Here is a 26,273-nt window from a genome sequence, read left to right on the forward strand (position 1 = left end):
AACTCAGATCCTCAAAAAAATAAAGATACAATGTCCAAAAAAGGGGAAGAAGTTATAAAAGTAAAACAGGCAGTTATGAGTCAAGAAAAGATGAATTCTAACAAAATATTAACCACAAATGTGAAAGAGCCTCTGAAGGAAACCTCAAGTTATCATATTTTTTTCCAGAATTAAAACACTGTTACTATATTAACAAAAACATTTTTACAGAGGACTTACAAGAATGTGCTTTTGGTCACAAAAAGGCCAGCATATTTAAAATCTATTCAAGAACTACAGAGATTTCTAAGATATCAACTATTCCAAGCGGTTTTTCTCTAAAGGTAAAGAACCATGGTACATACCCATCTTGCTTCAATGGCAATGTTTAAGGGACAAAGAATAAAAAGCAAAGAAAATTGTTTTGCAAATGCAATCTGGCAATCTGAAATCCCTAAGTATGTAACAATATAGCCAATGTTTTGGCACAGTTAGTCTTCTTTGAGCCTTCCAGGAAAGAAGAATGCCAAAATGAATGTTCAAAATGGCTATTCACTGTAGCTCAATAATGCTGGTTGTGGACCGTGGTGTATCTATCACCTTTGAAAAGAGCTGATTCACAACAGCTGATAAAGAGAGTTCAATTCGTTAGGATATTTGTAGAAAACTAATGATACAATATTAAGAAACCATCACTTTGAGAACTAATCCAATGTGTGAGAAGAAAAACACTCCCCCCCTCACTTTTATCAGTTTAAAGAAAACTTAAAAGTCAAAATTAAATGCTAAAAGAAAAATTCTTATTAAAAATCCCTTCCCCAGATTTTCCTATTCTTATCACCTACTTGTTTAGACTTCAAGAAAACTCATTCTTAATATATTCCCATATGTTTGATTAACCTTCCCCCCATTACCTCTGAATATAACCTAAATGCTTGAAGGATTTAAAAGATGAATGCTTCAAAACTAAGCAAGTGTCATCAGCAACTCTTCATCTGAGATTAAATGATTTTGGTATAAATTAAAATTTGAAAGAGTCCCTCCCTAAGTTTTTAATATTAAAAGTTAGTAGTCTTTATGCTGTCTATGAAATAACAATTTAGATCTAAGGACACATATAGGTTGAAAAATGAAAGGATGGAAAAAGATATTCCATGCAAATGTAACCAAAAAAGCACAGGAGTGGCTATACCAAGTTCAGACAAAATAGATTTTAAATAAAAAATTGTTACAAGACAAGGGGCACCTGGGTGGTTTAGTTGGTTAAGCATCTGACTCTTGATTTTGGCTTGGGTTATGATTTCATGGTTTGTAGGTTCAAGCCCCGTGTCTGGCTCTGCAGACAGCATGGAGCCTACCTGGGATTTTTCTCTCCCTCTTTCTCTGCCTCTCCCCTGCTCATGTTCTCTCCCTCTCTTTCAAAATAAATAAATATTTTTTAAAAAACCTATTACAAGACAAAGGACACTATATAATCATAAAAGGGTCAAATCAAATCATCAAGAAGATATAAGAATTACAAGTATTTATGCACTCAAATACTAAATCAATTGGGCAAATTTTTAAAAAGCTAAATCAATTGGGCAAATTTTTAAAGACTTGAAGGGAGAAATACACAGCAACATAGTAATATTAAGAGATTTCAATACCTCACTTTCAATAATGGACAGATAAAACAACCATACAGAAGAACAATAAGGAAACAGAGGAACTGAGTAATACTGTAGACCAATGGGACCTAACACACATATACCGAACACTCCACCTAAAAACAGCAGAATACACATTTTTCTCAAGTACACATGGAACATTCTTTAGGGCAGAACATGTTAGGCCACAAAACAAGTCTTAAATTCAAGGAGACTGAAATATACAGTATTTTTCCCAATCACAATAGAATGAAACTAGAAATCAATAGCACAGAAAAAAACCTGTAAGTTTCCACAAATATGTATAATTTAAACACATATTCAAAAAATTAATGGGCCAAACAAGAAGTCACAAGGGAAAATAAAAAATACTTTGACACAACTGAATATGAAGACACAAAATACCAAAACTTATGTGATACAGTGAAAGCAATGCTAAAAGGGTAGTATGTGTATATTTAAAAAAAAAAATCATGATATCAAACCGGTAGCCTAACTTACACCTCAAGGAACAATGAACTAAACCTAAAGCAAGCATAAGGAAAGACATAATAAACAATGGAGCACAGATAAACAAAATACTGAACAGAAAAAAAAAAAAAAAAAATCAATGAAACTAATAGCTGAGTTTTTTTAAAGACCAACAAAATTGGCAAACCCTTAACTAGATTGACTAAGAAAAAAGAAAAAAGACTCAAGATAATAAAATCAGAAAATTAAAGAGGAAAAATTACAAGCAATGGCACAGAAATACGGCTTATAAGAGAACAATATGAACAATTCTATACCAACAAATTGGACGGCAAAGAAGAAATGCATGAATTCCTGGAAACACACATTCTACCAACACTGAATCATGAAAGATTAGAAAATCTGAACAAACCTGTAACTAGCAAGAAGACTGAATTGGTAATCAAAAACCTCCCACAGGGGGGGCGCCTGGGTGGCTCAGTCGGTTAAGCGTCCGACTTCGGCTCAGGTCACGATCTTGCGGTCAGTGAGTTCGAGCCCCATGTCGGGCTCTGGGCTGATGGCTCAGAGCCTGGAGCCTGCTTCTGATTCTGTGTCTCCCTCTCTCTCTGCCCCTCCCCCGTTCATGCTCTGTCTCTCTCTGTCTCAAAAATAAATAAACGTTGGGGCGCCTGGGTGGCGCAGTCGGTTAAGCGACCGACTTCAGCCAGGTCACGATCTCGCGGTCTGTGAGTTCGAGCCCCGCATCAGGCTCTGGGCCGATGGCTCGGAGCCTGGAGCCTGTTTCCGATTCTGTGTCTCCCTCTCTCTCTGCCCCTCCCCCGTTCATGCTCTGTCTCTCTCTGTCCCAAAAATAAATAAAAAACGTTGGAAAAAAAAAATTAAAAAAATAAATAAATAAATAAATAAATAAACGTTAAAAAAAAAAAAAAAAAAAAAACTCCCACGGGGAAAAGCCAAGGACCAGATGGCTTCACTACAGAATTCTACCAAACAATTAAAAAAGAATGAACAGGGGCACCTGGGTGGCTCAGTCGGTTGAGCGTCTGACTTCGGCTCAGGTCATGATCTCGCGGTTCGTGGGTTCGAGCCCCGCATCGGGCTCTGTGCTGACAGCTCGGAGCCTGGAGCCTGCTTCGGATTCTGGGTCTCCCTTTCCCTCTGCCCCTCCCCTGCTCACGCTCTGTCTCTCTCTGTCTTAAAAATGAATAAAACATTAAAAAAAATTTTTTTTAATAAAATAAAAAAAAAAAAGAATGAACATCAATCTTCCTAGAACATTCCCAAAAAATTGAAGAGGAAGGAACACTTCCTAACTCATTCTATGAGGCTAGTGTTACCTTGATACGAAGCAGCCAGCCAAAGACACTACAAGAAAACTAACACCAATATCCTTGATAAACACAGAAGCAAAAATCCACAACAACATACTAGCACAGAATTCATAGCACATTAAATGGATTGTATACCATATTCCAGTGGGATTTAACCCAAGAACACAAGGGTGGTTCAACATATAAAAACCAATCAACATAACAGCTCACATTAACAGAATTAAGGATAAAACAAAATGATTATTTCAACTGCTGCAGAAAAAGCATTTGACAATATTCACCACCCTTTCATAATAAAAACACTCAACAAACTAGAAAAAGAAGAAAACCACCTTAACATAGTAAGAACCAGATATGAAAAACCCACAGCAAACATCATATTCAATAGTGAAAGACTGAAAGTATTTCCTGTAAGATCAGGAATAAAAGACTTTCACCACTTCTATTCAAAATAGTTCTGGAAGTTCAAACCAGAGCATTAAGCAAGAAAAGGAAATAAAAGGCAACCAAACTGGAAAGGACAAAGTAAAATATCTCATTTGTAGATGATATAGTCTTATATAGAGAAAACTTTGAAGATTACACACACGCAGTTAGAATAAGCTAATTCATCAAAGTATCAGGATACAAAGTCAACACACAAAAATCCATTGCACTTCTATACACAGTAAACAATCTGAAAAGAAATTACAAAAACAATTCCACTTACAATGCATTAAAAAGAATAAAATACTTAGGGGGCGCCTGCCTGGGTGGTTGAGTCAGTTGAGCGTCGGACTTCAGCTCAGGTCATGATTTCAGAATTTGTGAGTTCCAGCCCCACGTTGGGCCCTGTGTTGACAGCTCAGAGCCCGGAGCCTGCTTCGGATTCTGTGTCTCCCTCTCTCTCTCTGCCCCTCCCCTGCTCACACAGTCTCTCTCAAAAATAGTAAACATTAAAAAAAAGGTTCAAAGGTGATTTAAAAAAATAAAATAAAAAGAATAAAATATTTAGGAATTAACCAAAAAGGTGAAAATCTTATACACTGTAAACTACTTTACCCAAAATGACATACAAAAATTAACTAAAATGGATCAAAGACTTAAACGTAAGACCTAAAACAAGAAAACTCTTACAAGAAAACATGGAACAAAAGCTTCATGACACTGAATTTGGCAATGATTTCCTGGTATAGGTAACAAAAGGAAAAAGAGACTAACTGGACTTCATGACAATAAAAAAAAAATTGCGCATCAAAAGACACTATCAACAGAGTAAAAAGACAAACCACAGAATGGGAGAAAAAAAAATTTGCAAGTCATATATCTGATAAAAGAGTCATAGTTAGAATATATAATGAAAACTATTACAACTCAATAATAAAAAGACAAATAACCCAATTAAAAAATAGGCAAAGGATATGAATAGACACTTTACCAAAGAAAATGTACAAATGGCCAATAATCACATGAAAAAATGCTCAACATCACTAAACATCAGGGAAATGGAAATCAAAACTACAACAAGATACCACCTCATACCCTTTAAGGTGGCTATCAAAAAAAAAAAAAAAAAAAAGAAAGAAACAGAAAATAAGTGCTGGTAAGAATGTAGAAACACTGAAACCCTCATGCACTGTTGATGGAGCTGCAAAAGGTGAAGCCACTATGGAAAACAGTGCGATAGTTCCTCAAAACATAAAAATAAAATTACCATATGATCCAGTAATTCCACTTCTGGGTATATACCCCAAAGAACTGGCAGCAGTCCCAAGTGTCCATTGATGAATAAATGGATTAGCAAAATATGGTAAGTGCATACAATGGAATATTATTAAGGGAATTAAATATTAAAAGGGAAGGATACTCCTACAGAGGAATTCTACATATTCTAGAGTATGAGTGAACCTTGAAGACATCACGCTAAGGTGAAGTAAGCCAGTCACAAAATGACACATACTGTTAAGATTCCGCTTAAATGAGGTAACTAAAGTAGTCAAATTCATAGAAACATAAACATGGTGGTTACCAGAGGCTGGGGTGAGAAGAATGGGAAGTTGTGTTTAATGGGCACAAAGCTTCAGTTTTGCAAGATGAAAAGAGTTCTGAAAATTGGTTGTACAACAATGTTAATATATTTAACATTATCAAACTGCATACTTAAAAATGGTTAAAATGTAAATTTTATATTTATTTTGTCACAATTAATTAAAAATAATTCAAGCCCCAGATAAACAAAAGAGAAGATTTCTTGATAACAAACCTGTTTTACAGAAAATACTAAGGGATGTTCTTCAGGATGAAAGCAAGTGACACCAGTGAGTAATTCAAACTTATAGAAAACAACAAAAAGGGCTAATCAAAGCAATATTGCAGGTAATTGCAAAAGACAGTATAACGGCATACTTCTCCTTTCTTCCTTTCACTGATTTAAAAAGCAACTATGCCAAACAATATATATTTAATTGTATTGTTGGGCCTATAACATAGAAATGTATTTGATAATGACAGCACAAAGGAGATCAACAGGAAGAGAGTGCAATGGAATAGGAAAATGACCCCATGGGGCGCCTGGGTGGCTCAGTCCGTTGAGCTTCTGACTTCAGCTCAGGTCATGATCTCACAGTTCATGGGTTTGGCCCCACATCAGGCTCTGTGCTGACAGCTCAGAGCCTGGAGCCTGCTTGGATTCTGCATCTCCCTCTATCTCTGCCCCTCCTGGCACGTTCTCTCTCGTTCTCTCTCTCTCTCAAAAATAAACATTAAAAAAAATTTTTTTAATGAAAAAAGAAAATGACACCAGATAGTAACTCAAAAAAAGGGAAGAAATGAAGAGTACAAAAAAGGGATAAGTAGATTAATATAACAATCGCTACAAATATATCTTTGTTATTCTACCTTCTGCCAGATTCTTCAAAAAACCTAAGATCTTATAAAGTTTTAACTATAACAACATATTGCTGAGTATAACACATGTAGACATATGCCTAATAGTAACAGAATTAAAGAAGGGGTAGGGAATGGACCTGTATGGGCATAAAGTTTCTATGCGGCAATATAAAGACTAAAGGAAAAAAACAGACACAAGATATACAGAAAATAAAAAGCTAAATAGCAGAAATAAATCCAAGCATATTATTAACACTACAAGTGAATGAACCAAACAATCAAATCAAAGGCATATGTGGTGTTAGATTTCATGAAAAAGAAGATTCAACTGTATGCTATCTATAGGAGACACACTTTAGGCTCAAAAAGACAAACAGGTTATAAGTTAAAGAACAGATAAAAAAGATTTACTATGCAAACAATCATAAAAGAGATAGAGTGGCTATAGTAATATCAAGACAAAACATATTAAAACATAATGAAATACCTAAGAACAAATTTAACCAAGGAGGTGAAAGACTTGTACTCTGAAAACTATAAAACACTGATGAAAGAATTGAGGACAACACAAATGGAAAGATATTCCATGCTCATGGAATGGAAGAACCAATATTGTTAAAATTTCCATACTACCCAAAGCAATCTGCAGATTCAATACAATCCCTATCAAAATGCCAGGAACACTTAATCCTTGTATGGAACCACAAAAGACCCCAAATAGCCAAAGCAATCTTGAAAAGTAAAGGAGCCCTTGGTGGCTCAGTCAGTTAAACGTCTGACTCTTGATTTCAGCTCAGGTCATGATCTCATAGTTATGAGATTGAGCCCCACATTGGGGTCCAGGCTGAACATGAAGCCTGCTTAAGATTCTCTCTCTCAACTTAACAGAAGACCATAGGGGAAGGGAAGGGCAAAAAAAAAAAAAAAAAAAGTTACAAACCGAGAGGGAGGGAGGCAAACCATAAGAGACTCTTAAATGCAGAGAACTGAGGGTTGATGGGGGGTGGGGACGAGGGGAAAGTGGGTGATGAGCATTGAGGAGGACACTTGTTGAGATGAGCACCAGGTGTTGTATGTAAACCAATTTGACAATAAATATTAAAAAAAAAAATTCTCTCTCTCTCTCTCTCTCTCTCCCTTTTGCTCCTCCCTCATGAGTGCGTGCACTCTCTCAAATAAAAAAAAAAAAACAAAAAAAAAAACTGGAGGTATCACAATCCCAGATCTCAAGATATACTACAAAGCTACAATAATCAAAACAATACAGGGGCGCCTGAGTGACTCAGTCGGTTAGGTGTCCAATTTCAGCTCAGGTCATGATTTCACAGTTCGTGAATTACAGCCCCGCATCGGGATGGGTACTGACAGCTCAGAGCCTGGAGCCTGCTTCAGATTCCGTGTCTCCCCTGCCCCACTCATGCTCTGTCTCTGTCTCCTTCAAAAATAAATAAACATTAAAAAAAAATATTTTAAACAGTATAGTACTGGCACACACACACACAAATATATATAAATGGAACAAAATAGAGCCCAGAAATAATATAATTTTTTTTTTTTTTTTAATTTTTTTTTTCAACGTTTTTTATTTATTTTTGGACAGAGAGAGACAGAGCATGAACGGGGCAGGGGCAGAGAGAGAGGGAGACACAGAATCGGAAACAGGCTCCAGGCTCCGAGCCATCAGCCCAGAGCCTGACGCGGGGCTCGAACTCACGGACCGCGAGATCGTGACCTGGCTGAAGTCGGACGCTTAACCGACTGCGCCACCCAGGCGCCCCCAGAAATAATATAATATTAATAACATAACATAAATTGATTATATGACCATTAATCTTTGACAAAGGAGGCAAGAATACATAATAGAAGATAGTACCTTCCTTCAACAAATGGTGTTGGAAAAAGTGAACAGCTACATGCAAAAGAATGAAACTGGACCACTTTCTTATACCACATACCAAAATAAACTTAAAATGAAAAAAAAAAAAAAAAAAAAAAAGATGGATTAAGGACCTAAATGTGAGATCCGAAACCATAAAAATCCTAGAAGGGCTCACAGGCAGTAATTTCTCTGACACTGGCCACACAACATTCTTCTAGATATGTCTCCTGAGTCAAGAGAAACAAAAGCAAAACTAAACTCTTTGGGATTACATCAAAATAAAATGCTTCTGCACAGCAAAGTAAATAATCAACAAAACTAAAGACAACCTACTGAATGGGAGAAAGTATTTGCAAATGACACATCCAATACAGGGTTAGTACCCAAAAAATATAAAAAACTTACACAACACCAAAAAAGCAAATAATCCAATTAAAAAATGGGCAAAAGACATGAACAGACATTTCTCCAAAGAAGATATCAGATGGTGAAGAGACACAAGAAAAGATGCTCAACATGAAGGAAATGCACATCAAAATCACAATGAGGTATCACCTCACATCTCTAAGAATGAGTAAAATCAAAAACGCAAGAAACAAATGTTGGTGAAAATGTGGAGAAAAGGAGCCCTCAGGCACTGCTGGTGGAAATGCAAACTGATGCAGCCTCCATGGAAAACAGTATAAAGGTTCTTAAAAAAATTAAAAATAGAACTACTATATGATCCAGTAATTTCACTACTGAGCATTTACCCTCAAAATATGAAAACATTAATTTGAGAAGATAAATGCGCCCCTATGTTTACTGCAGCATTATTTATAATAGACAAATTATGGAAGCAGCCCAAGTGTTCACTGATAGACAAATGGATAAAGAAGATGTGGGGTGTGTGTGTGTGTGTATATATATATATATCTATATATACACACACACAGCAGAATATTACTCAGCCATAAAAGAAGATGAAATCTTGCCGTTTGCAATAACATGGATGGATCTGGAGGGTATAATGCTAAGTGAAAGAAGTCAATCAGGGAAAGACAAATACCATACGAGTTCATTCATATGGGGAATTTAAGAAACAAAACAAAGAAAAAAGAGACAAACCAAAAAAGACTCTTGTCTATAGAGAACAAACTGATGGTTACCAGACGGGAGGTAGGTGGGGGGGATGGGTGAAATAGGTAAAGGAGATTAAGAATATACTTACTAATCATGATGAGCACTGAGTAATGTATAGAATTGTTCAATCACTTTATTGTACACCTGAAATGAATGTAATACTGTATATTAACTATACTGGAATTAAAATTTAAAAATTTTTTTAAAAACAATATGAAAACAAACAAAAAAAATTACTCAATACAAACAGGAATGTTTCACAGTAATAAAACAGTCAGGGGTGCCTGGGTGGCTCAGTTGGTTAGGCAACTGACTTCAGCTCAGGTCATGATCTCACGGTTTGTGAGTATGAGCCCCATAATGGGCTCTGTACTGACAGCCCAGAGCCTGGAGCCTACTTCAGATTCTGTGTCTTCCCCTCTCTCTACCCCTCCCCTGCTCACGCTCTGTGTCTCTCTGTCTCTCAATAACAAATAAATGTTAAAATTAAAAATTAAAAAAAAAATAAGTCAATCCACCAAGAATGCATAATAATTAAAAATCTATATGCACCTAACACCAGAGCCCCTAGTAAAAAATGAAAGAAAAACTGAAAGAAATGAAGGAAGAAATAGACAATTCAACAATAATTAGACTTCAATACCCCATTTTCAAAAAAGTAGATGGATAGAGATTCTGTGAATCATTCTTGAACACTAAAAAGAGAGCAGAACAAATGGAATTAGAAATTTAAAAAACAATACCATTTACAGTAGCACACTCCAAAATTAAAATACTTAGGTATAAATCTAACCAAATATGTACAGAATCTATATGAAAGAAACTATAAGCCTCTGGTAAAAGAAATCAAAGAGGAGCTAATTAAATGGACAGATATTCCATGTTCATGGTTTATCAGACTCAATACTGTCAACATGTCAGCTCCTGGTAATATGATGTATAGATTCAACACGATTCCAATCACAATCAAAATTCCAGGCAAATTATGTTGTGGGTATTGACAGATTTTTCTTAAAGTTTATAAGAAAAGGCAAAAGACCAGAACAGCCAACACAAAATTAAAGAAGACAAAGTGGGAGGGCTGATACTATCTGACTTCACGACTCACTATAAAGCTACAGCAATCAAAAAAGTGCAGTATTGGCAAAAGAACATACAAACAGATCACTGTAACAGAACAAAGCCCAGAAATAGACCCACATAAATACAGTCAACTCATCTTGGACAGAGGAACAAAGGTAACATAAGGGAGCAAAGATGCTCTTTTCAACAAATGGTAGTGGAACTACTAGACATCTACATCCAAAAAAATGAATCTAATGAAAAAAATGAATCTAAACACTAATTTTACATGTTTCACAAAATTTAACTCAAAACAGATCACAGATATAAATACAAAATGCGAAACTATAAAAACTATAAAACACCTAGAAGATAATATAAGAGAAAACCTAGATGACCTTGAGTATGATGATGAGTTTTTAGGTATAGCACCAAAGGCACAATCCTTGAAAGAAATTAATAAACTGGGCTAATTAAAATTAAAAACTTCTGTTTTGTGAAAGACAATGTCAAAAGAATGAAAAGACAAGCAACAGACCAGGAGAAAATATTTGTAAAAGACGATACGGACTATTAACCAAAATACACAACTCTTGTTAAAATTCAAAGATACAAAAACAAACAACCCAATTAGAAAATGGGTAATAGGGGCGCCTGAGTGGCTCAGCTGGTTAAGCATCTGACTTCGGCTCAGTTCATGATCTTGTGTTCATGAGTTCAAGCCCCACATTGGGATCTCTGCTGTCAGTGCAGATCCTGCTTTGGATCCTGTCTCCCTCTCTCTCTGCCCCTCCCCCACGTGTGCTATCTCTCTCTCTCTCTCTCTCTCTCTCTCTCTCTCTCTCAAAACTAAATAAATACATAAAAAAAAAAAAAGAAAATGGGTAATAGATCTGAACAGATGCTTCATCAAAAAAGATGTATATCTGGAAAACAAGAACACGACAAGGTGCTCAACATCATATATTATTAGGGAAATCCAAATTTAAACAGTGAGATCACCACTACACACCTACTAGAAGGGTCAAAACCCAAAACACTGACAATACCAAATGCTGCTCAGAATACAGAGCAACAGGAACTCTTATTCATTACTCAATGATGATGGGAACGCAAAATGGTACAATCACTCTGGAAGACACTCTGGCAGTTTCTTACAAAACTAAACATACTCTTAGCATACAATCTAGCATTCCCTTAAGCCAAAGCCTAATCCAGAGCAAGGCTCAACCCTGCTCAATTGTATGAAGGCTGAGAGAAGTGAGGATACTGCAGAAAACTATGAGACTAGCAGATAGCAGAGGTTGGTTCATGAGATTTAAGGAAAAAAGCGGTCTCCATAACAAAAGTGTAACATGAAGCAGCAAGCGCTGATATAGAAGGTTCAGCAAGTTATCCAGAAGACCCAGCTAAGAAAATTAATGAAGGCAGCTATACTAAACAGATTTTCAAAGTAGACAAAACAGCCTTATGTTGGAAGAAGATGCCATCTAGGGTTTCCATAGCTAGAAAGAAGTCAACACCTGGCTTCAAAGCTTCAAAGGACAGGCTACTCTCTTGTTAGGGGCTAATGCAGCTGGTGACTTTAAATTGAAGCCAATGATCATTTATCATTCTGAAAATCCTGGGGCCCTTAAGAATTATATACTCTGCCTGTACTCTATAAATGGAAACACAAAGCCTAGAAGACAGTTATGTCTGTTTGTAACATGGTTTAATAAACATTTTAAGCCCACTGTTGAGACCTTGATCAAAGACCTTAATGTAAGAGCAAAAATTATAAAACTCTTAGAGGAAACATACAGGTAAATCTTTATGAATTCACATTCGGCAACAGGTTCTAAGATAGGACACCAAAAGCATGAGCAACAAAAGAAAAAAAGACAAATAAGACTTCATCAAAAATAAAAACTTTTTGGGGCATGTGGGTGGCTCAGGTGGTTAAACATCTGACTCTTGGTCTCAGCTCAGGTCTTCATCTCAGGGTTGTAAGTTCAACCCCTGCATTGGGCTCCATGCTGGGCATGGAGCCTACTTTAAAAAATAACATAACATAACATAACATAACATAACATAACATAACATAACATAACACAACACTACAATACAATACAATACAATAAAATCTATTGTGCTTCAAAGAACACTATCAAGAATGTGAAAAAACCCACAGACTGGGAAAAAATATTGCAAAGCAGACACCTTATAAAAGAATATTAAATTCACATTGTGGAAAATATGAAGAATAAATACATAATTCTTACATCTCAAAAGTACATAGACAAATGACCAAAATAAAAATAAGCAAAGTATCTGAATGGGCATGTCACCAAAGAAGATATACAAATGGCTAATAAGCACAAGAAAAGATGCTCAATATCATAAGCCATCAGGGAAATCCAAGTCAAAACCACAATGAGATACCACATCATATCCACCACGATGGTTATAATCAAAGTCAAATAATAACAAATGTTGACAAAGATGTAAAGAGATTGGAATTTTCGTACACTGCTTGTAGGAATGTAAAAGAGTGCAGCAGCCATTTGGGGAAACAATCGGACAGTTCCTCAAAGGACAAATATGGAGTTACCACATGTCCAGCAATTCCACTCCTAAATATATACCCAAGAGAAATAAAAACATGTCCACATAAAAACTTGTACATAAATGTTTATAGCAACATTCTTCATAACAGCCAAAAGGTAGGAAAAAAAACAAATGTTTATCAACCAATGAATGAAAAACAAATATAGTATACCCACACAATGAAATTTTAATCTGGCTCAGTCGGTTAAGCATTGGACTCCTGGTTTTAGCTCAGGTCATGATCTCACCGTTTCATGAGTTTGAGCCCCACACTGGGCTCTGTGCTGGCAGTGCGGAGCCTGCTTGAGATACACACTCTCTCTCTCACTCTCTCTTCTCACTCTCTCTCTCTCTCGCTCTCGCTCTCGCTCTCTGCCCATCCCCTACTCACGCTCTCTCAAAAATAAACAAACTTAAAAAAAAAAGTAAAACCATTATCATTTATAAAATATCCCAATAAAATCCAGCAGTTCCTTAAGAGAAAACACACTATGACACAGTTTTTATGCTAAGAAAACAAGGATTAATATTAAGAATAAAATATGTATTGGGGTACCTGAGTGGCTCAGTCTGGTTAAGCCTCCGACATTGGCTCAGGTCATGATCTCCCAGTTTGTGAGTTCAAGCTCCGGGTTTGTGAGTTCAAGTTCTGTGTCGGGCTCAGTGCTGACAGCTCAGAGCCTGGAGCCTACTTCGGATTCTGTCTGTCTGTCTGTCTGTCTGTGTCTCTCTCTCTCTCTTCCCACCTCCCCCACTCGTGCACGCACATGCGCTCTCTCTCTCTCTCTCTCAAAAATAAACAAATATTATAAAAAATTTGAAAGAATAAAATATGTGTCAATAGGTCAAAAAAGATAAATTATACACTGTAGACAAATTTGGAGACAGGGGTCAGGAAAGTGAAAAAGGGGTTCAGGCCTGATGTTGAACATCAGGCGAGGGCTAGAGGCTGAGTGAAGATGTGCAAGAAGCAGAGGGAGGAAACACAAAGATTTCCAAACACTGTTCATGACCCAGTTAAAAGATGGAGACCAAGAATTTCTGGTGATACCAATCCATATAACCGAATTATCTTCCCTAGCACAGCTCAGAAATTTAAGTTTAGGAATTACAAGGAGAGGTGTTTGAAATGATCCATGTTCAACGGCCTGCAGAACCAGTGTTAAGACCAACACAGTAAAAGCTCTGAACCACTCACTTCCTAAACTCTTTAAAAAGACTTGGTTGTAAGGCTGGGCACATTTCACTCCAAACTTACAAAGTCTCATGCCTTAGCTCAGTCTCACAACTACAAACTTAATTGCTACCTTATACATTACCATTAGTACATCCTTATGATCTAATAAGAGATAAATAAGGGAATCAAACTCTCACAATTTTGTCATTTAACTTGACACTAGACAGAACTAAATGTTTCCTATCATTTGGTCTCATCCTTTTAATACACTGTATTAAATACTACACAACTTATCTTCAAAAAACTTTATAGTTCATAAATATCTAGCAAGAAACACTAAAGTCTCTTCCCCCTTTAAACATCTTCCAACTTATGCCAGTAAAATTTAATGTCAGCAAACTAAGGGAAAAAAATCATAATACTCTTTATATCTCTTAAAACCACCTTATTTTAATTTTTTTAATGTTTATTCATTTTTCAGAGACAGAGAGTCAGAACATGAGCGGGGGAGGGGCAGAGAGAGAGGGGTTAACAGAATCCAAAGCAGGCTCCAGGCTCTGAGCTGTCAGCACAAAGTCCGATGCAGGGCTCAAACTCACAAACCATGAGATCATGACGTGAGCCAAAGTCAGACGCTTAACCAACTGAGCCACCCAGGCGCCCCTTAAAACTACATTTAATACTGAACACATTCTATACCTTCATATATTCTCCAAGGTAAGCAGTAAAATACCTGATTTCTCTTAAAACAAAAACAAAAAAAAAACCCACTTCTTTGGAGGGGGTGGGGTAGAAACACTAGGCTCTAAGAAGTAGGGCTGTCTATTATATATAGATCACTATTAGATGGGATAATAATTTTTCATATCGTCTATAATAAGAGTTAAAGTGGTTTAATACACTCCTCCTCTAGGCTTGGAGATATAAATTTAAATACTAATAGTTTGATTCAAACAAGAAATCACAGAACAAAATAAAAGTTAGGAGACCTCATCCACAAATGTAGCTTTAATTGTGGTCTATATGCCGATAACTTACAGCTTGAGATCTCCAACCCAGACTTCTCCTTTGATCTCCAAAAACAATCTTAACACTCATCTCAGCCAATCCCATCAACCCCTCCCTCCCATCACTCCCACCTTTAACCTGGCCATATCTCAGTATTTGACACAATCATTCATCCAATAATCTAACACCAAACACCTTCTTGCCTCCATGTTACACACCTAATCCATTATTAGTGTAATAATAATGTAAAATTAATGGATAAGTACAATGATTTTACCTCTTAAATATTTCTCCAGTCTGTTTTTTTTTTCTATATCCACCAACACCTCCTTGTTGCAAAATATGATCATCTTTTGCCTGGCAATACTGCAATGGCTTACTAATTAGCATCCCTGACATATTGCCACTTCCCCTTCCCCATCCTGCTGTCAAAGCTGTTCTCCACTCTGCTACAAAGTGATGTTTCTGAAACACATTTTACTATATACCCCATTTTCAATGACTTTCCAAAGCTCCAGAGATAAATCTTTTATCTATATTGGCCTTTAGTTTCCTGGAAATGCCATGCTTTCTCCCACATTACCTTTCCATGTGCCTTTCCCTCAACTGAGAGGCTTTCTCTTTGCTAGTTAACTTTAATTTGTCTTCAGATCTTAGCTCTATCAGAACTTCCTCAGGGAAGCTTTCCCCAGCTTCACTAACAAGATCAGATTCCATTTCCGTATGCTTTCTAAGCATGTTAGTACATATCAGTTTTACTTTTATTCATGTGGCCAAATGAATTTTGTCTGCCTCCCTCTTATGTGAACACTAGTGAGGCAGAGATAAAAAAAAAAAAAAGTTTGGGTTCACCAAGGTTCCAACCAGCACAACAGGTGAATGCCCTAATGAGTGCTCAATAAATAAGTGCCCACTGGAATATTTACCAGGCAAAACAATAATTCTTTAATGATCAACAGTCTATAGGCATCAATGTCCAAAAGAACTTTCTGTGATTAAGGAACTATTCTGTATCTGCACTTTCCAATAGTGGCCGCTAGTCAAGTGTGGCTATTGAGCACTTAGTATAACAGAGGCATTGAATTTTTAGTTTAATTAACTAAATAAGATGTAAAGAGCCGCATGTGGCTAGTAATGACTGTACTGAACAGCACAAGTCTATGTAAGTCTTTTCTCTTTTCAACTGTTGTACTTTGCTGCATTTTGTCACTCTGCACAGTTTACATACATCTTGTCTATGGAGCAGTCCTAGACAATAAACCCCTGGGCTTCTTTTGGTCCCCACAACATACCCTGCACACAACAGAAACTTAATAAATGTCTGATGATTTGATATCTGAATTGTAGAGCAAACTTTCTTTTTCTCCCTGAGAAGCTAATGAATTAAATGTAGTTATTTTCAAACCGGTCTTCAGAAGCCAACCATAAAATCAGCTCTTTCTCCATTGTGTAATACCTTGTGCTTTCTAGCTTTCCAGACTGTTTGGAACTGCGGCATAAACCTCCTGCTACCGACTGGGGACCCCTTTATTGCTACAAACGAGGGTCCGGTGAAGTACTATAGGCGAGGAGCCTCTGGAGACTAATCATGTAGTGTCCATAATCCACACTACTCCCTCAAGAAGAGTCCTGCCCTTCAGGCATACTAATCTAATTGTCTCCCCAACAAAACAGTCCCTGGGCAACCTTACTCTCCACTTCCAACACCGCCGTTTTCCCCTCCCGCAGGGCACAAGGAGCCCCACCTCCCTCCCAAAGCGTTGCTTCACCACACCCACTGGGAATACCGGCTCTCAGAACATCTGGTGTAATTCAAAAAGCCCGGGACCCAACGAGAGGAGTAAACAAGAGAGGTCTTTGCCAGCAAGAATGGGAAACCTGGCGTAGCCAACCAGAACCTGAACAAGAGTGTGGGCCCAGGACGCGAGATGGCCCCTACAAGGCTCTAAAAGCGCGCTTATTATTTGTCGGGCACCGTGACCCGCAGCGAGCAGGAGGCAGCAGGGTAGAAAGCAGGCGGAGCGCTCAGGGACTACCAGTCACCCTGCCCGACGGCAGCCCACATCTCTCCCCCGCCTGGCTCACCTTCTCCGGGCCGGTCCGCTCGTCCTCCAAGAAGCGGTGGCTCGGGCGCGACGACGAAAGCAAACTCCCGCTGGGGTGCGCCTGCAGCCAGGCCTTGGCCTCCTCGTCGTCTTCGTCGTCCGTGCTCTCCCGTGGCTGGCTCTCGTAATTAAAGTCCGAGTCCAGCTCCCGCCCCTCCCCTTCCTCCACCTCCTTCACCACCTCGACCACCTCGTCCTCTTCCTGGTTCGCAGACTCCTCCGCCTGTTCCTCCTCCTCCTCCTCGAGCTCGCCCGGCCACGGCAGGTCCTCAGGCTCCATGTTGGCGTCTCGCTCTAGGAGGCAGAGGAGGAGGGGGAGAGGGGAAAGGGGAGGAAGAGTAGGGGAAGAGAGCTGACTGGCGGTTGCGGCCGCGCGCAGGCGCAAAGACCGCCGCGGCCTCGCACCCGGCGCCGCGACGCGCGGACGGGGCGGGGCAGTGAGTGAGAGCGCGGGTTGCTAAGGACGCCCCGCGGGGAGGCCCGAGGTGTGGCTGGAGCTGGCGAGGGAGTGGCGTAGCCCTCGTCACACGCTGGGACATTGCTCACAGTACTGAAAGCTCACAATAAACTCGGACTGGGGTCTTCTCGAGGGAGGGGAGAATTTCGTCCTCGGTTGGACCAAGTCAAAACTGAATTTTGCCCTTGCACCGGGAGGAGATCAGACTCTAGGATAAACCTATGATAATCAAACTTGCAAGTTACAAATTTTTAAAGGTTGAGTGCCTGCCATGAGACAGGCTGTATGATGGGCACTTGAACCTAGCGGCGAAAAAGTGGGGCGGTAGAGGGGTTAAGCTGGTACCAGAAAAATGGAAGTTTGAATCCTGACATCGCCACTTACATTGGTGTGACTGAGCCTCTATAAAATGATAAGAGGGGGGCGCCTGGGTGGCGCAGTCGGTTAAGCGTCCGACTTCAGCCAGGTCACGATCTCGCGGTCTGTGAGTTCGAGCCCCGCGTCAGGCTCTGGGCTGATGGCTCGGAGCTTGGAGCCTGTTTCCAATTCTGTGTGTCTCCCTCTCTCTCTGCCCCTTCCCCGTTCATGCTCTGTCTCTCTCTGTCCCAAAAATAAATAAAAACCGTTGAAAAAAAAAAATTAAAAAAAAAAAATGATAAGAGGCCTTCACATAGGATGGTTGTGAAAATTAAAGCAGATAACCAACGTAAAGGACTTAGTGGTAGGTATTATTCATTGATTATTGTGCGGTAACTCATTAAATGCCCGCAGTTCTGTGAGATTAGTATTAATACCATTTCATGTTTGAAGAATCTAAGGCTCCGAAAAATAACGTGCCCAAAGCCTCTTACCTAGTAATTGGCTGGCTGTGCAATCCCAAGTCTTCTGTAAATCCAGTAAATTGCCCTGGCCCAGACCTATAAGCTAATAAAGAATAAAAAGTAAGTATTTGTGCTGATAGTACATATATTTTTAGTATAGTCAATGACTTTGAAATGCTTTGGAAACAAAGCTTTCCTGATTAATTCAGGAACCCCTATAAAAGAAATAGCAAATTAAAGAATCTTGAGATGCTTTGCTATTACCTAAGGAGACAGCCATAATTAGAATCCAGCAAAAGTTCTTCATGGTACCTGTCCACAATAGCAGAGATAAATTGGTAGTGATATCAAACCAACATTGGCAAGGTATTTTTTAGGAGTACTGTCAAGAATGTATGTCCTATCTGTCTATGGCCCAATTCTAGCAAAACTATAAAGATAGAACATGGACTGGAGCCCAAAGCCTCAGGGCTCCTGTGAACATCTCTAAATGGACTATGAGTATATTCAAACACCACTCTTCTTATGACAAGTTGAGGCTTTTCCTTGCTGGAGAGCTATGGATATAATGATAGAAAAAGAAAGTTGCTTGATTTTGTATTCCTGATTGGAGAAACCCAGTAACAGGGACACACATTTCATTGATACTGTTATTAAATAATTCTGTAAACCTTTACCATTTACTTAGAAACTCCACTATGCTTATCATCCACAAATTTCAGGAAAAATGAAGGGAACTAATGGAATTCTAAAACTAAGTATCAAAGTTCTTGGAAACTCTCCAGCCTCCAAGGCCCAAAGTACTTCCATTTGCCTTGATAGCAAGGACATCATTCTACTGTAGGATCCACAAGTTATCTCCTTCTGAGTTCATAACAGGCTGCCTCATGTACTTGGGAATTATTTCCAATATAGATTCTACCTTAAAACAAGCTGATATGACTAATTGCTGCAGGGGACCCACACTATAACTCCTGCTTTACCAACAATAGGTGGAAGCTGCATTTCCAAAGCACCTACCTAAGCAGTTTCTGCAGGATCTGAAATCCAGAGATTTCTGAAAAAACCATCAGAAAAAAAAAAATTTCCCTTGATCCTCAATGGAAAAATCTCATCAGCCACCGTTAAGGACAACCCAACTGTAAAACTACAAGGCTTTGATCCTTGAATTCATGTTACTCAACAAAAAATACATGCATCATTTTTTCTGGGATATTGGATGTCTAATCCATTCATTGCAAGACCTCAAACCAAAGATTCTCAGGAATTCTCCAGAGCTGCTGACTACAGAAATGGATAGCGTATGCCCATTACAACAGAACAAGACTGATTTTCTGATTCTTCAGTATCCTTCACCCTACCACTAATCTTGCCTATTATTGTTCTTTGACAACCCTTTTAACTAACAAAATGATGTCTCTATATGATCCCCTTGATCTTCATACTGTTACTTTTGACTCCTTGTGCTCTTCTGCCACTTACAAAAAAGCAATTTTAAAAAAGAAAGAAAAGAATAGAAAAACAATATGCTCTGATGTGTTTTTCTCAAGCCACAGCCACTGCTCTTAATTTAATGGCTGAAATGTTTCAGTCTTTTCAGCAGCTTCCACATTCCAAGTCAGTAGTCTGAAAGATAAGCTGATGTCCCCTGAGTCTGAACCTTCCAGAGAACAAATTGGAGTCCTTCAACCTCATCAGCCTTTAAACAAATGGCTGTACCTTTGAGTTCCACCAGTATATCCCTATATCTTTTCACCCATTTTCCTTAGGAACCCAAACACAAGATGATGTGGAGGACGGCACTGGTAGAGAAAAGGAGATCGATAAGGAAGTAATAACAGTACTTCAGATAATGAATGCAGGTGCAGATAGTTGGAGGGAGGGAGGAGAGTACAGATGCAAAAGCTACATGGAGGTGACATCAATAGGACCTGGTGACTGGGTATGGGGAGTAGAGGTAGAAGGAAGGAATAAGATCAATCCCACATTTTGGTTTGGGCAGCCCAGCTGATGATGGAAATACAGAAGTAGGAACATGCAGGTCTTTAGGGAAAGGTCATGAGTTCGGTTTGGAGCATATTGAGTTTTAGTAGCCTAAGACATATCAAGTTAAGGATGTTCAGTTAGGACTTGTAGATACAAGACTGGGACTCGGGGAAGAGGGAGGGGTGGGTTGCTGACAACAAGCAAGTAGGTGTTGGAGAAAGTCACAACTCAGTGTAAAACAGAAGTGGGCCATGAATGGAACCCTGAATAACATGCACATTCCAAAAGAGGAAGAGGAGAACACAGACTGAGAAGAAACTACCAGAGATAGGAAGAGAACACAAAAATAGCACTAATATAAAATATGGGAAATCAAATACAGTTGGCAAACAACACAGGTTTGAACTGCACAGGCACTTCTACATGGATTTTGGGGGGCGGGGGGGGGGGGGTAAATACAGTACAGTACTACAGAAGTAGTTTCTCTTCCTTATGATTTTTTTTGTTAACACTTTCTATTCTCCAGCTTACTTCATTGTAAGAACACAATACATAATACACATAATGTACAAAATATGTGTTGGGGCGCCTGGGTGGCTCAGTTGATTGAGTCTCACTTTGGCTCAGGTCATGATTTTGCAGTTCGTGAGTTCAAGCCCTCTGTGTCAGGGGCGGGGAGGGGAGAAGGGGATCAGGGCTGAGAGCATGGAGCCTGTTTGGATCCTTTTTCTCCCTCTCTCTCTACCCCTTCCCCCCTCTTTCTCCTCAAAAAATAAACATTTAAAAATATGTGTGTGTGCATGTTAATTGACTAGGTGATCAGTAAGTCTTCTTCTGATCAATAGTTGGCTATTAGCAGTTAAGTTTTTGAGAAGTCAAGTTACATATGGATTTTCAACTGCATTGGGGGTAGACTCCCCTAACCCCCACATTTTTCAAGGGCCAACTATATTTTCAATATGGGAGAGGTCAAAAGCATCAAATGCAACAGAAAGACAAAATAAGAACTGAAAAGCGTCTAATGAATTTGGCCTTATGAAATTATTGGTAACTTGCACAAGAAATTATTTTGATGGAATGGTGAGAGCAGACTACAGATGAAAAAGTTGGGAAACAATTGAAGGTGAGGAAGGTGAGATGTTGAATGTAGAAAGGATGATTTTGGCCATGAAAAGGGGAAAGAAGAATAAGGGGGTAACTAGAACAGGAAAGGAACCATGGGAGTTTGTTGTTGTTTTCAAAATGGAAGACATTTGAGTTTATTAGTATGCGAAGATTGACCCAAAGGAAAGAAAGACATAGAAAGAAAGACAAAAAGACAATTGATAAAAGCAGAGAGGATGACAGGGGGTTCAGGTGGAAGGATTATCCTCAGAAGTACATGGATTTCTCACAGAAAAGACAGGTATCGATAAAAATCTTTTATTCAGGTGAGTGGAGCAAGAAGTTGATTGAATTCATGTTTCTTGGGCTTTATCCATGTTAATTGAAATGTGGTCTGCAGACCACGTTGATCAGAATCACCTGAGGTATCTATTTTATGAAGAATCCCAGCTGCCATCACCCAGAGAATAAGATTTAGGAAGTCTGGGTTGGCACCCAGGAATCTGATCTTTAAACTAGCACAAGTACCACCCCCCAAGTAATGCTGATCCATCATAATGGTTGAGAACCGCTCCTTTTTTTCTCTGTGAAATATCAAGGACAATACAGTGTTTCCCCACCCCCTATAGAAAGTCATCCCTCTACCTGCCACCTAGCAGCCAAGGCATGGACATGTGACCTAGATTTACACCTTTGGATGCTCCCATTTGTGACTTTGTTTCTCAAGGGAGTGAAGCAGAAACAATTCAGAACTTACCACACAAAGCATAGTATGGGACTGGTAGCATCACCTGAGAGCTTCTTAGGAATGCAAACTCTCAGGCCCCATCCAAACCTACTAAATCTGCACTTTAACAAGATACCCAGATGGCTCCAAGCCACATTGAAGTTTGAAAAGCACTGGCTTAGAACATATCTGTAGTGGTAGAGTCAAGAGTTCTGCAGCAGCAATGGCCAATGGAACACGTAGCATGACCTCAGCCCTGGGTTCTGTTCCCCAGCCATCCTTGATTCTTGCCTTTCTTGGTCAGCTACTCTACTTAGTACAGGTAACAAACAATCACAAAATCTCAGCAACTGATAATAAATAATGCTGTTTCTTGCTCATGCTCCAGCTGGCTGCCTGGGGATATCTGTTTCAGGCTGCAGTGGATGAGTTGGCTGGGGTGACTTTAGTACATATGGCTTTCATTCTTTTGGGACCAGTGGCTTACTCAAAGAATGCTTCTTCCATGAGGGAGTTTGGAAGCTCTCAAAAGTGAGTGGAAATACAAATGCCTCTTAAGGCTGCAGTCACCCTGTCACTTTCCCCACACATCATTGCCCAAAGCACATCACATGCATAAATCCAACATCATATTCCTCCTATGGAGGTTGATGGAGGAGAGGAAATAAATATTTACCGAATGATGAACCTAACATACAATGTCACCCCTTTTCCAAGCCTGGTTTCTACCTTTCCCACTGGTTCTAAGGGCCCCACAATAACCTTCTAGTAGATTCCTTTTCTGCTTAAGTTAGCCAGCACCAGATTCTGCTGCTTGAAACTAAAACCTGCCACTGATCCATGGAAGGAAGTCTAGGCCAAATGCAGAAGGTAAAACCCCAGGATGTGGCTGTCAGACTTGGAGAAAAAGCATGTAGAGACTATATGCACAAGATGATTAGACAAATAAAGGGATGAATGGAAAAATAGGAGGTCTTGGCTGGAAACCAAAATATTGGAGTTTTAAAGGTCCAAGATGTGGCTACAGGAGTTTAAAAGGCCCAAGGTGTGGCCACAGGATTAAGTTCCTGAAACAAGTCTCCCCTTGTAGTTATTAAAAACCCCTGGGATGAAGACATAGCTGAATGTAAAAGAAGGTGAGTCAAGTGCCACATTCTTCCTGCACACTAACCAGATAAGTCACAAAGAGGGCCATGTGGGCATCAAAGGGACAGGAGGGAAGGGAAGACTAAGGCTTTTTGAATGCCAGGGACTACGATGGATATATTATAATTACTGCCTCTTCTAATCTTCACAACAATTCAGCAAAGCATTTTACAGATGAGGACATCAAGGTTCAGATAAGTTAAATCATTTTCCCAATATAATCCAGCCACTAAGAGGGGGTGCAAGGTAGCTTCAAGCCCAGTATGTTTGACCACATGGTCTATGCTTCTTCCTGTTGAACCATACAGTGTAGAAGCCACACAGCAAGCCCTGTTGTAAGAGGAACATAGGGAACTGTCAATCTCCCTTGCAGAAGCTGCAAGGACAGCTGTATCCTCAGGAGCAAGCTGGGTGTCAGTTAAGGATGGGATGATGTGAGAGGCTGTGGGGGAGGGGAAGCTTGTCCACCATTATAGCACAGGTTTGGAGGAAGGAGGTCAGCATAGAGGACAAACCAAAGACTTGCAGAACTATGCAGATGAAAGCCCTGTATCAAGGAGAAATCAAAAGAGCTTGCATTCCTGTATGTGGCTGAGGATGAAATTTAAAGGTATGGATCTAGTTTCTGTGATAGACCATTCTCAACGGGGGAACAGGAGTGATCCAATTAAATAATTAACCGGAGGGGTGCCTGGGTGGCTCAGTCGGTTAAGCTGCCAACTTTGACTCAGGTCATAATACCGCAGTTCATGAGTTTGAGCCCTGCATCAGGCTCTGCGCTGACAGCTCAGAGACTGGAGCTGCTTCAAATTCTGTGTTTCTGTCTCTCTCTCTCTCTCTCTCTCTCTCTCTGCCCCTCCCCTATTCACACTCTGTCTCTCTCTCTGTCAAAAATAAGTAAATAAATAAAAACATTAAAAATGCTTTTTAAAAAAATAAAAAATAAATTTAATCAGAGCATTTCATGTCTTTATTCAAAGTCCTGCAAGGACTTTCAGTCTAACTCAGAATAAAATCCAAAGTCCTAACCATGGTCTACAAGAGCCTGCATGATCTGGCTCCTACCTACATACCTCCAGATCTAAACTCCTGCCCATCCCTCCTGCTCACCCACTAGAGCCACACTGGCCTCCTCACTGTTCCTCAATATGCAACGCCACTCCCACCTCAGAACCCTTGCATCTGTTGTTCCCATGGACTGGAACACACTTCCACAGAGTCTGATAACTGTATCAGAGGGCACTTCTCTGGTAACCCAGTACACTCACCAATGCTTTATTTTATTTCTTAGAACTTATCACCACCCAACATGTATGCATTTGTTTATTGTCTCCCCTGACGAGGAGGGACAAGCTCCATGATGTAATGGATTTTATCTGTTTTGCACACCACTCTGTGCCTAGTGCCTAAAACACTATCTGGCCTATGAGGTGGTGCTTGGTAAACATTGTTGAATGAAATCAATGGAGATTGTGTTGAATTGGCTGGTCAAAAGATTCTGAACAGAATTTCAGAAAAAATTTGGTTTTACTGATGCTGATAAAGATGTCTGCCTACTGGAGAACCTTTAATTTCCTTTCCCAGCTGGCTTCTGGAAGCTGACTATAACCTGTAGTTGATTCCTCATGGCAAGCTCTTCCTTAGGATGAGTCATTTCCACTGATGGGTAAGTTAATCCATTAATAGCTTCATTTTCATGATGTTTTTATAATCAGAAAAAGAAATTACAAAAGTTAATATGTGGCATATGGAGACAGAAACTTTGTTTTATATATGCATCTGTTTGTCTGTGTGTGTATCCAAATAAAATAAATTTATATATGATAAACCAGGGAGGACAACATAGAATATGCAATTCGTTTCTATTCCTGTGAGTACAAAATTACTATCTCACCTTACTGATCCCCTAGAGGGTTGCTACACTGTGACTCTTCTATCTAGGTTTTTCACAAACTGTATATTGCATCTCAATCTGCCACAGAACTTCAAGTACCACTGGATACTTTGGGTTATAAGGGCTAGATGCCAGAGCAGTTTCACAAGCTGAAGTTTTTTTTCTTATCCTGGACTTGACTCAAATCATGTAACCCTTCCAGATTATTTTGTCAATGGGTTGGAGCACAGGTAACTCAGTAAATGTGGCATATGTTGCCTCAAGAACCCAGAATGATCTGCTATTTATTGTACCTTTTTCTTAAAGGTATTGATGCAAGGTGTTTTGGTTTGGTTTCGTTTGGTTTTGGGGGTTTTTTGGCTACTTATTTTTTATTTTGAAGGTAACATCTCGACATTCCCCAGGCCACTATATCCCTGGACACTTCCTTGAGGTGACACCTTGGAATCTTTGTGGGATTTCCCAGCCACTCTGTAGTACATAATCAGAGAATTGAGGATAACTGCAACCTCCTGCTCTCTAGTCCTGTCAGAAAGAATGTCATCAATTTATCAGGTCAAAGCAATAGCCAGCAGGATGGTGAGTAATCATAATGACCAAATTATGATCCAATGCCACTGAAGTAGTCCTGAGCGAAGAAAATGTACAACTGACCTTCCAGGTGAAAGCAATTGCCTCTCCTAGTCTCTACTTATTGGGAGATGGAAAAAAAGATCTATAGCAGCCTACCAGGTACCAGGGCTGGGTTGATTTTTCCTCCAGCAAAGAGATCACATTTGAATCAGCAGCTACAATTGAAGTTACCACTTGTTTAAGCTTATAGTTATCCAATAACATTATCCAAGACCCACTTCAAATAGGTGAGCGAAATGGAGATGTGATAAGAATCACCACT

At 39.3% G+C, this 26,273-nt stretch overlaps 1 protein-coding gene, 1 long non-coding RNA gene and 1 pseudogene across 7 annotated transcripts in view; 1 reads left to right on the forward strand and 2 right to left on the reverse strand.

The window, feature by feature from the left end:
- ALMS1 (ALMS1 centrosome and basal body associated protein) overlaps window positions 1–17,664 on the reverse strand; it is a 228,863-nt gene extending 211,199 nt beyond the window's left edge. For 2 of the 6 annotated variants that reach the window (XM_058683687.1, XM_058683689.1), the window contains exon 1: window positions 17,224–17,654. In XM_058683687.1, the coding sequence (XP_058539670.1) occupies window positions 17,224–17,523 (300 nt within the window). In that variant the 5' untranslated portion in view covers window positions 17,524–17,654. Of the gene's footprint in view, window positions 1–9,390; window positions 9,447–17,223 lie in introns of all 6 variants that reach the window. The other 4 variants (XM_058683688.1, XM_058683686.1, XM_058683690.1 and 1 more) reach the window with 3 other exon arrangements.
- LOC131484911 (single-stranded DNA-binding protein, mitochondrial-like) overlaps window positions 1–26,273 on the reverse strand; it is a 236,788-nt pseudogene that overhangs the window by 20,694 nt on the left and 189,821 nt on the right.
- On the forward strand, window positions 18,356–20,046 carry LOC131484912 (uncharacterized). Its single transcript, XR_009248495.1, has 2 exons — window positions 18,356–18,421; window positions 19,244–20,046. It is a non-coding gene; the product is annotated as an uncharacterized LOC131484912 (long non-coding RNA).

Source organism: Neofelis nebulosa, chromosome 9, assembly GCF_028018385.1.
Source record: "Neofelis nebulosa isolate mNeoNeb1 chromosome 9, mNeoNeb1.pri, whole genome shotgun sequence".
In the NCBI taxonomy this organism is placed as follows: domain Eukaryota; kingdom Metazoa; phylum Chordata; class Mammalia; order Carnivora; family Felidae; genus Neofelis; species Neofelis nebulosa.